Raw genomic sequence first — 17,495 nt, forward strand, 5'->3', positions numbered from 1 at the left:
TGGATCATTAGAATTCCCATAACATCATATAGGCCACAATGCCGCACTACACCAATCAATATTTTAACCTAACTGAACAATAAAATGGAATGCATTTTGTGTTCAACTTACATCATTTTGCTTTTTTCTTACATCCAAGGGTAAATATAACTGGGGGAAGCATATTTTATCCCTTTGACCTGTATTTCATTCTCAGACAGTTTAAAATGATTTAGTAGAGAACTTGAGTAGGTTCTAGTATAAAGTTTTCTTTGCTGTCCGCTCACTAAATACCTCATAACTATGTTTATAAACAATTACTGAAGGCTATACAAGCAGATGTGTGTTACTCAGGAAGTGACCCCATCATAAACATATAAATAAACTGCTTGGACCCCTAATAAATATTCTGAATGGCCAATACAAATTATAATTTTGTCTTCATGTATTTTTAATGAAGGTCTCGTTTTGACTACAAAAATATTTTCTCTGACAAAATGTGACAAAAATCCAACATTGGAGCTTTTATATGGTGTAGGAATACATACATGCTGATAACATTTAATATGATTCCCAAAAATATTATATATGTGCATTTTAGGGTTTTTTTAAATTATTTTTTATATTTTTTTAAAATTTTATTAAAATTTTTAAAATAAAAATTAATTTTTTACTTTTAATTTCATTCATATATTTTAAAAGTCAATATACATGACATATTAAAATTTCATGTGCCTATCTTTAATAATAAAGATTTTATACCAATTTAAACTTTGCTCCAATACTGCCCTGACAGGACATAGTACACAATTAATTTTATTATATGTTCTCTACATTTATTTCTCAGTACTGACCTTTCCACTGTGTGACAATCAACGCAAATCATATGTTAGTCTAAAATACCTTCAAAGATGACTTCACGGTGAAGTTCTTGTCAAAGGTTGACCTGCTCTTTTTTTAGATGATTGACTGTGAACATAACAGCATGTAAACAGAACACATATTTCACTTCCGGATCATCACCAAGGCCTTTTTACTCACAGTGCACTGTCGCCAAAATACATACAGACACCCTGAGCTCATATTATCAAGAATAAACAGTTACCTTTAAATCCCTACCAAAAATGCATAAATAAAACTCTTCTATCACCACCAAAATGAGAGAGGAAAAAATGTTCTAAAAATAGACTAGAACTACATTCGTGGGTACTGAACTGGAAGTATTAATTGTGATGTAATTCTATTATGCTATGTCTGTCTGTTAACTTTTTCTTTCCTGCACAATAGCTTCAGTGTAACTGCACATACCTTCACCAAACTCAGTAGATGGCTTATACTTTGGTCAGGAAGTAAGCTTATTGATTTTGGAATCAAAAGGTGAAAATGTCAGGGTTTTTGTGACTGATAGAAATAAAATGATTTCTGCACAGTAACTTTACTTCTGTGACATATCTAGAACAAAACTAACAGAAGGAAGAAAAATGGTAAAATTAGATCTATTTCACAGATCTAGACCAAACTTTGTGGATAGCTTGGACATGGAGTGAAGAAAAAGTCTGTAGAATTTGGAGGGCAAAGGTCAAGGTGTAGTCATAGTAAGCATAAAGAAAATATTTTTTTTAAAATAAGAACTTTACTTCAAGGTCACAAACCTTGACCAAAGGTTAGATCTTTGCAATCGATTGGTCAGTAATCTCCATAATCAATCACACTGTACTTGTTCCTGCAGAGAGGACTGTTAAACATGAGGCAGGTATGTACTGTGCTGTTCACTGTACCCTTGTTTAGCTTGGGAAGGCTGGATTTGCTAAATTGTCCATATTCTCCTAATATATGATCAGGTAAGTATCATGAAAGAAATATTTGACTCCAAAACTTACTTCCTTTCAAATTACTATATCTCAGAAACAGTTAGATACTTTTTTATGAAATATATCAATTGCAGTACAATTGATTTTTTGTATGTATTTATTTTCAACCTATCTTGCAGTGTAATAGCCTTTGAACTGTAATTTCTTCATAAATTTCTACCTAATGCTTAGCCCTTAGTAATATTTTTTGTACATGCATGAGTTGAATTGGTTTTTTAAAGCTTCAGAACTGATTTCATGATTTTTAGACCTCTCATGCCTCTAAATCTCAGGTATGTGGCTTGATGAAGCATCTTTGTCTTCCAGGAAGAAGACAATGAAGAACTGACCCAGGCCTCCATATTTGGCAGTGCCAAGGCAACCCAGGAAGCAGATAATGTCCTTATTCTACAGGACAAAAGACTGATGGCAAAAAACACTAAGTATATTCAGGTATCACTAGATGCAGATAAGCTTCATTTGCTTCTGTATTCCCACTTTCTTTATGTCTAGCCAAAACTAGGCAAGTTGGCATAGCATCGATTTTCTTTCTTCTGATGTTTAGTTAGCTTATTGTATGTCCTAATGCCACAATGTAAGATATCCACCCTCATATTTTTTGTGTGGAGGGTGCAACATCTTGCTGCCAGCAAATATGATGTAATGTAGCATGTACCTCTGTTGACTGAATGGAGAACTAGAGGCCAGATTTTAAAGAATATATCTCACTCTCGGCAGCACAAACTCTAATTGCTTTAGTCCAATTATACTGACACCTATTTCGTTTTATTTTTTTCTGATTGAATCAAATTCTGCCACAAGCAAGTGGATGTGTTTTCGGGTTCTGTTGATATGTTTCAGTTGGTTGAACAGTACATCCCTTACGGGTACAAAATTGAGAGTATAAAATCCCCTTGGTGTCAGAACTGAGGGTCAGACTGATTTTTAAAAAAAAACACTTTGGTATCAAAACTGTGGTTTTAGTAAAAATAAAATTGGGGGTCTCTGAAGCACAAATGATGCTAAAGGGAAACACTGGCTGAAATGTGATAGTAGCTGAGGAATGCTGAAGTCTGTCTAAAATGCTTTTGTCAACATTAGTTTAGATTTCTTTGTTTTGTTAAAGAAACCTACCCCTACTTCAGTTGACTTTGGCAAAATATGTCAACAGAACTTTAAATTGTATCCACTTGCTTGTGGCAGAATATGATTCCATCAGGAAAAAGACATCCAAGTAAATGTAGTCCAACCTAATATTAATCATATTTGTGAATAGGCTAATATTGCCAAGATGTTGGATGATTTTTATTGATTGACACTGATGCATGTTTATGAGGTGATCTTGGATCAGAGGTTTTTTACCACTCTTGAGATTGCATATTTGATAGGAATTTTACTAAACTTGGTAATGAGGTCTTTGTCATTTTTGATAGGATTTTTACTGAACTTGGTGACAAGGCCTTTGTCATTTTTGATAGGATTTTTACTAAACTTGATAATGAGGCCTTTGTCATTTTTGATAGGATTTTTACTAAACTTGATAACGAGGCCTTTGTCATTTTTTATAGGATTTTTACTAAACTTGGTAACAAGGCCTTTGTCATTTTTGATAGGATTTTTACTAAACTTGTTGACGAGGCTTTTGTCATTTTTGATAGGATTTTTACTAAACTTGGTAATGAGGCATTTGTCATTTTTGATAGGATTTTTACTAAACATGGTAACAAGACCTTTGTCATTCAGTCATTAAGATCTTGGTTGAGTGAAATTAAAGTATATTTACCGTGTGACCTTGCATTTAATTAGCTGGGCATGTCAGTGGTCTCGGGGCCCTTGGTGTCCAAGTGGTTTAATGGTCTAAGGCACCTTTACCAATCACTCACACATCTCGCCTCAGTCTGCATGAGTCTGAGTCTCAGTTTGATCACTACGAGTTTGTGAGAAAGCTTGCCAGTATCTTCCAGTGGGTTGGAGGTTCTTCCTGGGTTCTTACTCTACTAGTACCAATGACTATGTACAACTCCAAAGAATCTAAACCATGTCAACAGTCAAGCAACAATACTTTTGATCAGATTTTGATCAAACTTGTTAAAGCCATTTCTTATCAAGATGTTGGATGAGTCTGATTATGAGAAGAATTTTACAATTTTAGTGAGGTAATCTTGTACAAGTTTGAACTCGTTACCAGTTTGGAGACAAAATTTCTGATTTTGCTCACCTTAATCTTAACATTGTCTTAGAAAGGTTCTGTAGTAAGTGAGATCGTCACATGTTAATGTGATAGCTTGTGTCAGATTACTTGCACTTATTAACTCTCCAGGTCCAGAGGTTATATTTCTCATCCAGTTTATAAAAGCACTTGGCAAGTGGGGTTTTCCATATACTGTCTTAGATAAGTTTTGATTCTGAGCAAAAGACTGCATATTATGTAAAATGGTTAAATTAACATGATATAAAGTTTGGGAGATAGTTATTTTTGTTGTTGTTCAACAGGAGATATGGTCGCTCATCGACAAATGGGTGGTGGAGATTATACAAAAGCAATGTCTCTGTTCATGACTGCTCCTTAGAAAAAAAGCCAACAACAAGTTGAGGCTGATCCTAGACCTGAATCAGCTAAATAAATTCAGTCTTCTGTCGAAGTTACAGATGGAGATTGTGAAGTCTCTATGATTCCTCTGAAAGGATGAGTATGCAGTCAGTCTTGATCTCACAGATGCCTACTTTCATGTCCCTACTTACCTGGAATCATGGAAGTTTCTTTGGTTTTCTTTTGCGACAAGGTTTACTGGTTTAGAGTCCTTCCCTTTGGTCTAAATACGATCCCTGGGTGTTCTCCAGAATTGTGGATTACTTTGTCACCCTGTTCCGGTTGACATCCTCTAAAGCAATTCATCTTAAGGGCAGAAACGATCTTCTGTTCTTCTGAATCATCTTGGTTGTCTACTCAATGGGGAAAAATCCAACCTTCACCCATCCCAATACTTTGTCCACCTGGGTTTGGAGTTTATAACAATTTAAATCTTGTATATCACCTTCATGTCCATGTCCTATGGATCATTGAACTTGTAGAGTCCGTTTCCAACAGGACATGGATTTTGGCAAGAGAGGGTCCTTGCAACTCCTCTATTAGTCAATATGAATTTATTGACTCAATGGCCTCTGTTTTCTAGTCCACTCAACCAGAAGGTCAGTATCACAAACGAGGTATGATCATTCCTGTGTATATGGCGCAACCACGGTTGGCTCACAGCAGGAATTCCTTTGGAGAAACCCCAGTTGTAAATGATGATTTGTACAGTATATATGGATGGGGAGCCCATTTCCTGCCTCACTTTGATATGGTCAGTGTGACCAGGGGAACTGCCTCTTCATAACAACCTTCTAGAAAAAAACACTATAAGAAACACTTCTCCGCTCTGGAAGGAACGACTCTGTGGGAAATCAGTCCTGATTAAGCCAAACAACTCTCTAGTATTGACTTACCTCCTCAAATGGGTACATCAGATCACCAAATCTGCATCTTGGTGGTTTGGCAGTTTGTTGGTGGTGTCATGTTTTGATACATGAGCAAATCAGACACATTCCTGGCCGAATCACTGTTCTAATCTGGGGACATCCAGTTATCAACCTGTTTATGACAGAGTGAAAACAGAAGCTGTCCACTTATGTCCTAGTAGCAAGGAAGAACCCTAGTGATTTCAGGTTGAAAAGGTCAAGGTCACCATTATTGACCAAAAGAAAGTTGTTTCTGCACGATGACTCAAGTTGTCCAATATCACAGCTTCCAAACTTTGTGGATATATTTCTCATGACATAAAAAAATGCTATCTAATTGAGGGTCACAAGGTAGAAGCTCAAGGTAGCAGCTAGCCAAATAACAGGTTTGCTGCTTTAAGTGATCACTGGTTCATTGCATGCAAATTCAGTTTTGTTTGATGAGGAGGGCAATGTTAAGATAAAGGAATAGCAGGTGTAAACATTTCTTGTCTTGCTTGTACTTACCTTACTCCAGTCACACTGCAGCAGAAGTCAGAGGTGTCAGTAATTCAGCATTTAGTCAGTTCCTTGGCATTGGCAGTAGAGGTCAAAACAGTTCATATATTGGATGTTGGTAAAAGTTGGCAGATAGTTGCAAAAGAAATGAGTCTGTTTTTTGTGACAGATATTATTTGAAAACATTTTTCTTTAATTTGCCTGGTAATTAAAGCCATATCAGTGAACCAATTTATTCAGTCGAGTTACAAATTCATCCCTATTCTTTAGGGTCAAGAGTCATTCAGTATTCACAAAACTTGTCTGAAAAGGCAGGTGAGCTGTTCTTAAATTAGTAACAATTGTGACATTAGTCTTGTTTCTAATTGTTCATCATAGCTTAGGATTTTTTTGATGTGGTTGAAGTGAGCTGCTAGTTAATCCAGATATTTTTTGAAGTGTGAACATCTGTTCCACAGCAGTATGTCAGCTGTCAATTTGTAGTGAAAGTAGTGTTTGTTACAATGCAAAATAGATATTTTACATTTTTGTTAAGGGTCAGTGATGATTTAGTTGGTTGGGTGGGTTTAATACCATTTTCAAAACATGATACACTGTACCTGATGGTAGCCACTAATGACAGGTTTAACTCCAGTATAAACCAAAACCAAACAGTACAAAATATTCCCATCCAAGGCATAAAACCAGTAATCCTTGAGCAATAAAATTCATTTTGTTATGTCATTTAAATTCTTATCAAGTTAAAGAAAGTGGCAGAAAACTTTGAAAACGTTTGTTTTGTTGTACAGGTTACTAAAAACAGGTTTGATGGGGATCTGGGTGTGATGTTCTTGAAGTTTGACAAGGAGTCCAGGAGTTTTATTGTCCCTGAGAAGTCCAAGAGAGCGAGCAAACAGCAGGCACCTGGAATTGATGATACTGAGGGACATACTGTCACAAAAGAAGAGGAATCTTAACAAATTCTGAGAGAGAGAGAGAGAGTGTGTGTGTAGCACAACTGTAAACAATAAACTACCAATTTGTATTCTTGTAACTTGTAAGTTTTTGTCTTCATTTTTACCCAGTTAAATATGAATATGCAAAAAATAATTCCCTTTTCTTGGAGGAGGCTTCTTGCAGTAAATGAAGTTTCATGACATAGTTATGTTGTTTGACCTATGTAATTTGGAGTCATCATACACTGCATAGATATTACATGGATGTTAAAAGTTCACCTGGCTTGTTAAGTTCAAGACTTCAACCAAATTGTCAGGTGGAATCCTGATTCCAGTCACACTCAAAAGATTCTAATTCATTATCAGATATGTCCATCACTGTTAACTCTAGAAAATGGTGCTTAGAAGAATTTAACCAAATTTAATAGAAAGTGTAATGGCATAAAGGTCTTTCAGATTTATGCAAATGAAGCCACTTTGACATCAAATCATCTTTAAATTGCTTATGAAAGTCTGTTCGATAGAATTTCACAAGATTTGTCAAATAAACATTCTATCATCAAGGACATTTAAATTTGTGCAATTGATGCAGTTAGCCATATATAAATTAACAAAAACTTAGTTTTTTCACACAAAAAAACTTATTGCAATTTGACCAAGTTTAACAGGATGCATCATAGCACAAAGGGTTTTCAAATTTACACAAATAATGCTGATTTAACAAATTAGCCCTACAATGTAAAATGTATCATATGTTATTTATGTTTTGTTGCTAAGTCTTGCTTCCTAAATAACGGCATTGTAGGACTACTGTCAAATATGACTGCAGTTACTAAAACTAGAAAGCCTGTAAACATGGGAAAAGCCATTCAGAATTTCTACCAATGATGCAGCTGTACCATCAGTATAGCCACAGTTACCAAGAACAGAAACAAACTTTAAGTGACTTTTCAGAACTGCTGAATATAATTTGACAACATTTTACTAAAAGCCTGATGGCAAGAAGGGCTTTTATAAAATTTGCACAAATGATGTAATCTGGCATCAAAAATGGCTACCCATTATTAAAAAATGGAAAAACCTTAAATAATGTTTAATAAAGCTGCTTAACAGAGTTTGACCAAATTTGATAGTATCATGGTATCCAGGAAATATTCAGATTTGTAGTTTTGATTCTGGTCTGCCATCAAACATGGCTACTGTTACTATAAATAGAAGGGAAAAAACAACATTAAAGTGATTTCTTGAAAGCACTGATCAAAATTGAACGAATATTTACAGAAAACACTGGCAAGAAGTTCAGATGATGCCAGTCCACCATCAAATAAAGCCAGGTAAAAACAAAATTATTGGAGCAGCAATTTTTCTTGAAACTGCTTAGTATTTTACAAACTTAACAGAAAACAGAACTTTAAGTATTGGTATAATGCCATTAAATGTTAAGAAAAAGAAAAATGAAAGAAACATTGAAACGATTGTTTTTGTAACGTTCATCTGCATTGGCAGAAATTTCTACAGAATGCATTTTGCTCTCGTAGAGGTTTGCTAACAGCTCTTGTATTTGCCTGTTGAACTGATGTCGGTTGGGTGGGCAATCTCAGGCCTACAATACAGTTTATAGTTGTGTTGAATTAATTAAATCACAACTTTATTTACACAGTTCACAATTATAGATACTTGATTTATTTACCTTTTATTTAATTCATACATTCGTTTTACTTGTATCAAATAAAAAATAATATAAAATAAAAATTGAGTACTGTGGTTTAAAATGTCTTATGAAATCTTAGGTTAAAGAAGACATCTTTATCCTTGTAAAATAATTACCATGTACATTTGTGTTAATTTGTAGCCGTGAAGAAATTTTATTTCTCTGAGTTGAAAATTCCATCAAAACTGACCACCTAAATGATTATGACATCAGTATATCTGTAATTGCTAAATTATAAGCAGCCAAAAGCAAAATCCAAAAGTTGCCATTCCTGGCTGACAGGCTTTTCCATTTTTACATGGACCAGCTTATTTGTTCAATATAAACAATATCCTTTGACAATTCTATTATTTAGGGAAACACTAGTGACTGTGCATGACCAAAATATATTGGATTGAATCAATGGGAACAAGCTCTTCTATGAATTGTCACCTTATCAAGCAAAGATTTATGTCCCTTGTTATATTTGGTTTTTGGCTTTGTGGCATATTGGTGGATGCCAACAACCATGTTACAAATTTAAAATGTTGAAGGTAATAATGCCATGAATGTCTTTATTTTCAAACAGGTTTAGCTTATTTTGCCAGAAGTCAAAGTGAGCTAATGGTCCATTAACAAGTGCATGCTACCATTCTAGAGGCTCATTTTGGTCAGACATGGAATGTGAGCTTATAACATGCGATCTTGGACAAGTTCAATAACAAGTTGGATCATTACATATAAATATTACTTCTGATTAACTAAGCTTGTTACCATTATGGCAGACTTGCAACTTGAACAAACCCAAGGGGACATCATTTTTCTCCATAAGCCAGTGTCCCCCAAAATTGAACAAACCCCTGGATGATTGCAAGGGGACAGAGAAAAATAAATATACCCTAGGCAGCTTAATCAAGGTGCAACACTGCACTGAAGACCGTATGCTGGTTCCGATTTTGAACAGATTTGGAATATTGGCTTACGTGTATTGTCAATGTCTCAACTGAGTTAGAGCAGAATCCATGAACGTTAATGAGATAATTTTACATTTATCACTTGTTACCACTCTCATATTTCTGATCAGATTTTGATAAAACTTGACATACAGGCTTATATCATCAAGATATTGATCAGATTTGATAATGAATAATACCTTAGATGCAGGTGGTCACAGGTTTGAACCCTGGCCGAGTCATACCAAAGACTTATGAAAATGGTACTGGCAGGTGCTTCACTAGGGACTCAGCATTAAGAGATTAGTGTTAGGATTGGTTGGCGTGGTGTCAGGATAATGTGACTGGGTGGGACATGATATACATGTCTGCAGCATAATGTCCAGTGCTAGACATCATATCAGTATGACTTAATTTTTTTTAAAGCTACGTTAAAAATCCAAACACTTAAACATACACACACACACACAATGAACAAGATCCATCCACATTAATAAGATGATCATGCATGTGTTCGTTTGAGTTTTATGAAACTCTGAAGGCTTATTTCTGCTGTGATGTTGATCAGTAATAAACTTGCATCATCAAGCTCTAAGACAAGTTAAATCATGAGCAAGATCTGTGAATGTTAATTAGGTGATCTTGCACCTTGGAGATCTTACTTCTGCTCCATGTTGATCAACATGGAGTAAAGTCACAAGTTGTCAAGATTTTTAATGCGTTTGGTAATGAGTTTGAACCATGCTAAGGAAGATGGCAGAGCTGAGTACCCTAATGGCTCCATTTATGATCAGATTTAGATCCAAGTTGTAAAATAGACAATTATGATCAAGATACAAGATAAGCAGGACATATTAATGAGATAACCCTGTATCAAGAGACCAAATTTTTATTGGATTTTCTTTAAACTTTATAAATGAGTTTACGTCACCATATTCATAGGTTCTGTAACAAGTAATATCTGCCCATGTTAATAAGGTCTTGCATCTGATTGACTTAGCATTTAACTTCTTTAAAGACATTATTTCCCATCCGATTGCAATAGACCACTCCGGTGGCCTAGTGGTTAGAGCGTCCACCTTGGAAGCGGGAGGTCGTGGGTTAGATCCCTGGCCGAGTCGTGCCAAAGACTTACAAAAATGGTACTAATGGCTACCTCGCTTGGTGCTCAGCATTAAGAGGTTAGTATTAGGACTGGTCGGCCCGGCGTCAGGCTAATGTGACTGGGTGGGACATCATGCTACATGTCTGCGGCATGATGCCCCAATGCTAGACGTCACTATAAACTGCCACACTAAAGACATCATAGCGATATGACTGAAAAACTGTTAAAGCTATGTTGAAAATCCTAATCACACACACACACACTGATTGCAATAAAACTTGGTAAGTAGACTCCTTCTACCAAGCCTGAAAACGAATGTTAACTTAGAGCTGTGCATATTTTGTCTTTATCTTGGGAAATAATGTTTTCAGACTGGCTTAGTTAAATGGTGACTTTTTGAACAAGCCAGGTGAGAGAGAATGAGCACACTTGGGCCTTTATGTTTATATAAGGTAAAACTTGTGGTCTTCTTGGAACTGTTAGGCTACTATAGCAACTAGTAGTTTAGTAAAGTGAGCATCAAATATAATTTATATTTTATTGAATAAGTTTAAATATCTTGCATTTTACATTCAAGAGTTAAAACTATTTCTTATTAAATGTCTAGAAACCTGAATTTTAAATTATCCAAAAACTAAGGTTGATTTCATACAGATGTAACACTTGACAGTATATCCACCTCAGAAGACCAATTTAAATGGTGTTTAAAGTGTTTGATTTCAGTTGCTATGGACGCCATATACGCACAAAATATGAAGATGATGGTTCATAAACAGACAGGTTTCCATAGCAACCATTATTACATCCATACTAGAAAATGTTTTGAGTCAAATATTTAGGAAAGTGTTGTTGACTTTTACACTTGATGAAAATTTGGAAAGGGGCCATCCATTTAGTACTTACACAAAAATCGGGCAAAGCTTGACCCCTCCTCCCTTCCTGTACACATGCATACTTTTTTATACACACCCCAACAGCATTCATATGCTTGATGCACACACACCCAAATTCTATAGAACGGCCTATATTTAATCCACGCAGAAACCATAAAGGATTAATAATATTAACATGTTTAATAAAACATGGTCCACCGACGTTGAATGTCTGGCTGCATCAAAGAAATAAGCTGCGTAACTTGAAACAGTTTGTCTAGTGTCTGCTAAAATTCAAGTGCCGACTGAAGCCAGTTGAACAGGTTACATATCAGACAAATTATTATCGATGTTTCACCCCTCCCTGTTTCCTATGCATATGTACCTTATCAGTAGACCCACACACATGCTGGCGTATGCATTTGGGTTACCCTCCCTCTTCCATGCATATGTACTAAACGGACGGCCCCAAAAATAGGAATTGCATGGTTTATGTAACTCGGTGAAGAGAAGAATAGACCTTGCCACAACATGTTGTCACTTTTACAACATTGTAAATATATTTCCACAGAAACATGTTAAAATAGTTTTGGGGATTAACGTGCAATTGCCCAGGCATCATTTTAACATTAACAAAAATCTTTCTATTTTTTCGTATCTTTATTTTTGGAATCTCTGTGGTAATAAAGATATGGCAGGTTCAAATGAAAAACTTTGGAGTGCTTTTTAAGTCAGCAGTATTTTATTTGTAATTTCCAATCATTAATTTAATTGCTACAATCATTGACTTGGTTCAAAATGATTTTCCCTGACTCAAGCTTTTTTAAGATCATAAGTTGCTTTTTTTCATTCAGCTGATCTAGTGCAATTTTAATTTTAATCCAAAATATACTGTTCATTTTAGTACTGCTTAATTTTTGTGGTTTTTGTATATTTAGAAAACACATTTTTATGCGTACTTAAATTCATGGTCATGTATGTTAAAGGTGCTGTTAGAATTATTTGCATGTTTTAACCTCTTCAAAATACCGGAAATAAACAATACACAAGAACAAAACAATGCAGACACAAATGGTGATCACTTGAATATTTAAAACATTACTATCACATGTATGAGCTCAAAATCAAAGGCCTCACAGCACTGTGTATTTTTTCAAGTCAGTACCTTCAGTAGAAGTTGACACAGCCAACAACATTAAAACAATGCTACCACCTCTGAGCACAAATAAAATACCTGCCAAGATCAATTGCTTACACCGTGTTTTCATCTGATTGCACAACATCAAAGGAAGCCAATGCCACTAGAGCATGAAGATGCTAACTAAATTGAAAGACAGTGGAATCAGTCCTTTTTTCCTATCTACCTTATGTACAAAGCAAGTTCATCCTGACAATAATTAAAGTGTACAAAGAATTAAAATCACTTTCACAACCTGCAGAATGCTAAACAGGTAATGGAAGCCATCATGGATAATCATTACACTGTATGACCTTGCAATGCAGCCTCATTAATCAAGCTGATTCACACTGAATGGATAATTGCAGCTCACACAAAACAAATGAAAGATCAGACCTAATTAACAGCAGTTTTAAGAAAGCTGGACTTATTTTATTCTTGAATTTGGGGATTATTTACCTAACAAGCATTTGTAGATACCATAAAACTTGATTGACACAATGTTGATAAAGTGGGTTTGTCAGAAAATAAGTGAAATGTGTGCTTTAATACTCTGGTGTAATTTATGTATATATACATAGTGTTTCATTAATTATAGTGCTTCAAGCAGGCTTCTTGTTCTTTTGGATTAAAAATGCATGGATAAAATGAAATGTTATTTCAGAAGGATTTAAATTTTTCAACATCGGTTGTAAACAAATGAAAGATTTATTTGAATTTGTGTTAAATTTAATTTTCACATACATGTATTATTTATTCTTTTTTCTCATATTCGTTGCTTTTATCTCTATCCTTACTCATCTTGGATATTGATTTATGGCTCTGAGTGGAAATTACAGCTACCAGATACCTTATCGATATGTGTGTATTGAAACAATATAAAATGCTTTATGTCTTAATTTAAATGGTTAAAATTAAAAGCTGATATTTTATTAATTAAATTACAGTATTGACTAAAATTATGCGTGCTGCTCTTTCTGAAGTTTATAAATCTTGTCAAGCTCATATTTAGCACAGTTTTCCCATACATTTAAACAATAATCCGTTGTTGGAAGAATATATGACTTGTAGTTTAGATTTCAAGTTTCCATAGGTAAATATTTCTTGATTATGCTGAGTAGGGCAATTTTGGATGACAGTGATTTACAAAGCTTATCAATATGATCATTCCATAATAATTATTATCTATGGTCACACCTACAGCTTTTCATGTTTGAGATTTTCTAATGGATGATTATTTATTGCAAGAGATACGGTACCATAGTTCTGGGTTAATCAATTAATTTGGTAAGTTCTGTTTGGCACAAGTGGTACTTCCTAAATCCTGATTGCAATTTATGAAATAGAGAGTATGTTTCAGAAAATGTATAGACCTGAATAGCTACATGCTTTACAAATAATTTTGACAATACATGTAGAATTGATATTGGTCTGTCATTCCCTTGATATTCCTTTTCTTTTCTTAAAGATTGGTGTAACCTTTGCACATTTCAGTGTTTCTGGAAAATTACCACTCATTATACTTAAATTTATGATATGCGTTAGTGACTTTGTTATTACTGGTGCAGCAGTTTTAAGAATTCATGGACCAATCCCATCCAATCCAGAGGATTTATTAATATTCACCTTAATTAGCATATCAAAAACGTCAGCTTCACTAACATTAGCTATTGAAAAATAAATATCATCAGGAATTTTAGCACTTATAAATAATAGAAGAGCATCAGATTCAATTGGGATGTTAGTCTGGTTCTGAATACTGTTACTGGAGATGCTTATGAAGAAATTGTCGAACATTTCCACAATGTGTTGTACAGATGTTGCTATATCGCCATTTTGCTCAAGTCTAGAAGGAAGACAACTGTTCCTGGGTGGGTTCAGCTCTATTAGATGCTTCCACAATGTCTTGGTACTCTTACTTTCATCAATAAGACTTTAAGACCTTAACTATAGTTGATAAGGGATGCTTTTGTTACCTTTGTTATTCATTATGAGATAAGTGTGGTTATTTGATGGGTATCACATGACTTCAAAAGTAATCTAATATTTTGCAAGCTTTTAATTTGTTGGGTATAACATGACTTCAAAAGTAATATAAATATTTTTCAAGCTTTTAATTGCTTCTTTATTATGTTGATCAGTAATAAAAAATTATGTTAAGCACACATTTATATCTGTAATTTAAAAGCCTCAAAGTTGAGTTCTTGCAACTTTTAAGGAGGCACAAAAATCTTACTATATTTTTATGGCAATGAATTTTGACATGATAAATTTGCCACATTTGCTATGTTTTTCAAGTTTTATTAGTGTATGATGTTTTCATGAATTAAATCCAAAAACACTTAATTATAATTGAATTATAATGTGTTGAGTAGGAGAGTTGTCACATTTTGTTTAACAAATCGGTTCAGAATTGCAAGTCATAATAATTAACAAGAATTAACTGTAATTGGATTTTAAAAATTTGTTCTGTATTGTAAGTTACGAGATTTTGACTAGAATCATGCTTTGTGGAATCAATATGTCTACTGGTTGAAATTTTTTTTTAAGTATATTATATATCAGATAAGTATTATATATTTAATTTTCAACTGCACATTTATTTAGTTTCGTTTTTACCTATAATGAAAAGAAGACAAAAATATCCTTTCTGAATATGTGGAAGAAAGCTAATATTTGAAGTTCATATTCTACAAAAGTATAAATGCTTATAGCGTGTTTGTTTTGTTATCTTGCAAGTCAGCATTGATGGTCAGTGGGTAATGTTAATGTTCTTGTCTGTTTTGAGAGGGAGAAAAATGGCCAGAAAAAAAGGATGAGGTCTGAGTGAAGTAAGACGATCAAATGAAAATGAAAATCATGGATAGTTTTGTCATTTTATTTTAGTGAAATAAAATGTATCTATACATGTATGTACATATTAATTCAGTGTGGACACAAGGCAATAGAGATGGGTACCACTAAAAGTGTTGTACTGTAGTGTTTGTGAACATACTTAAATATGTACCGTGGTGTACTGCACTTATTTTAGGAATCAACAGTTGGATTTTCTGCAGCAGGGACCTAACATTTTATTTTTGTTATTGAACATTTCTGTCCATCAATAGCTGGATAAATATCTTGCTCTGATTTATAGCAAAATATCACCATAATTAAATTATATTTATATGAAGACTGCGCCACCGTTGGCCAGGGGGTTAGAGCATCGGTTTCCAATGGGGGAGGTCATATGTTAGAACCCTGGCTGAGTCATCCCAAAGATTTATAAAAATAGTACTAACAGCTGCCTCACTTGATGCTCAGCATTATGAGGTTAGTGTTGGGACTGGTTGGTCTGGTGTAGGATAATGTGACTGGGTGGGAAATCATGCTACATGTATGCGGCAAAATGCCCCAGTACTAGACATCACTATAAAGTGCCACATTGCAGACATCATAGTGGTATGACTGCAGAATTGTTAAAGCTACGTTAAAATCCAAAACACACACACACACACTATATTAAACGAAACAAATAATTATCTGAAAATAAAAGAAAATGTTTCAGCTCAAAAGAAAATAGCATCTTAGCCCCATTCCCCAACCCTTCTTCCATAGAAAAGTAAGTGGTCAGTACCTTGTAGGAGATGAAATTCCTATCTGTATGATAATTGGTGTATAAGTTGTAATCTAAAAACTGTAATTAGAGTTCAGTAATTAAGGCTATACTATAGCGGGCATCCTGTAAATTACATTGTGATAATATTAAAGAGATTGTTGGTAAAAATAGTATTGACACCGAAGCCTACAATTTACTTACCGCTCTATTAAATTTTGAGTGGGATGCTAACACCCATGCAAGATATTTATTAGAGAGGGCAAGTAAGCATAAGACACCTCCTCTCAATAAGCAGAAAAATATTTAGTGGACTTTAGAAATTCTATAAAATGTAAACAGTAAAGAAGTGCTCTTCTGAAAATCATTCATAGTCTTAAAAAGGAATACATTTGCTTAACAAATGAAATATGGTAGCATGTAACTAAATAAATAACTTGCTTTTTGTTTGGTTTCTTTCTATCAAACATTTTGTCCAACACCTTGGATTTACCCGAATATCTTTCACAACACCCCATTTGGCTGTCATGCTTAACCAGATTAGATTACTTTTGAAGTCATGCAGTACCCATCAACCAGTGTTTTATGTGATTAAAGATTCATAAATATAATTATATTAATAATATTTAAAATTAATTTGTGATAAATACAACTGTTTTGTAAAACAAATAATAATAATTTCTTGAATTATTTTGTCATGAAAAATGAAAACATGCTATTAATATCATTAACTTTTGTTACTGAATTACTTGGGAATTTATGCACTGTCCTTACTGATGAAAACCACCAAAGTACAAGTACAATAGAAGTGTACTGTGGTCCATACCACGAGAAAAAATACTGCTGTAAACTGGTATACCACTAATGCTGCACACCTATACAAGGCAGCCATCAGGAAAATGTATACACACACACACACATAAAAAAAACCAGCAATCAAATTTTTGTCAGATATTGTAGAATCACTTTAATTCAATCATGCTCTGAATAGAGTACACTGGTTTTAACAAAAATGTTTAGTATGTATTTATGTATCATGCTGTTTATTGCCTTTCTCTAATATGTTCTCCGTAATTAGGACTAACCACCTCGACTGGCTGGGTTCTGGCTCTTTGGACAACTTGCTGAAACTTGATTTATGAAAATATCCTGCTTACACAGTTCGGTGTTTATAATAAACATATCTTAATATAGACATTATAATATAATTTTGGTACTTATCATTTTAAATACATAAGAGTAGTTGCCCTCCCCACCCCCCAAATCTTCTCCCTCTTACATCAAAGTATCAATATATATTTAAAACATGGATAAAGTAAAATAACAAACATTAGTATAAAATG

At 34.2% G+C, this 17,495-nt stretch overlaps 1 protein-coding gene across 1 annotated transcript in view; it reads left to right on the forward strand.

Moving 5' to 3' along the window:
- Positions 1–6,858, forward strand: part of LOC149775573 (twinkle mtDNA helicase-like) — a 78,974-nt gene extending 72,116 nt beyond the window's left edge. Inside the window, exons 13-14 of the mRNA XM_089943695.1 lie at positions 2,157–2,282; positions 6,614–6,858. Coding sequence (XP_089799821.1) covers positions 2,157–2,282; positions 6,614–6,781 — 294 coding nt within the window. The 3' untranslated portion in view covers positions 6,782–6,858. The remainder of the gene's footprint in view (positions 1–2,156; positions 2,283–6,613) is intronic.
- The last annotated feature ends 10,637 nt before the right edge of the window (positions 6,859–17,495 follow it).

Source organism: Sinohyriopsis cumingii, chromosome 19, assembly GCF_028554795.1.
Source record: "Sinohyriopsis cumingii isolate HCF-2022 chromosome 19, ASM2855479v2, whole genome shotgun sequence".
Classification (NCBI taxonomy): Eukaryota; Metazoa; Mollusca; class Bivalvia; order Unionida; family Unionidae; genus Sinohyriopsis; species Sinohyriopsis cumingii.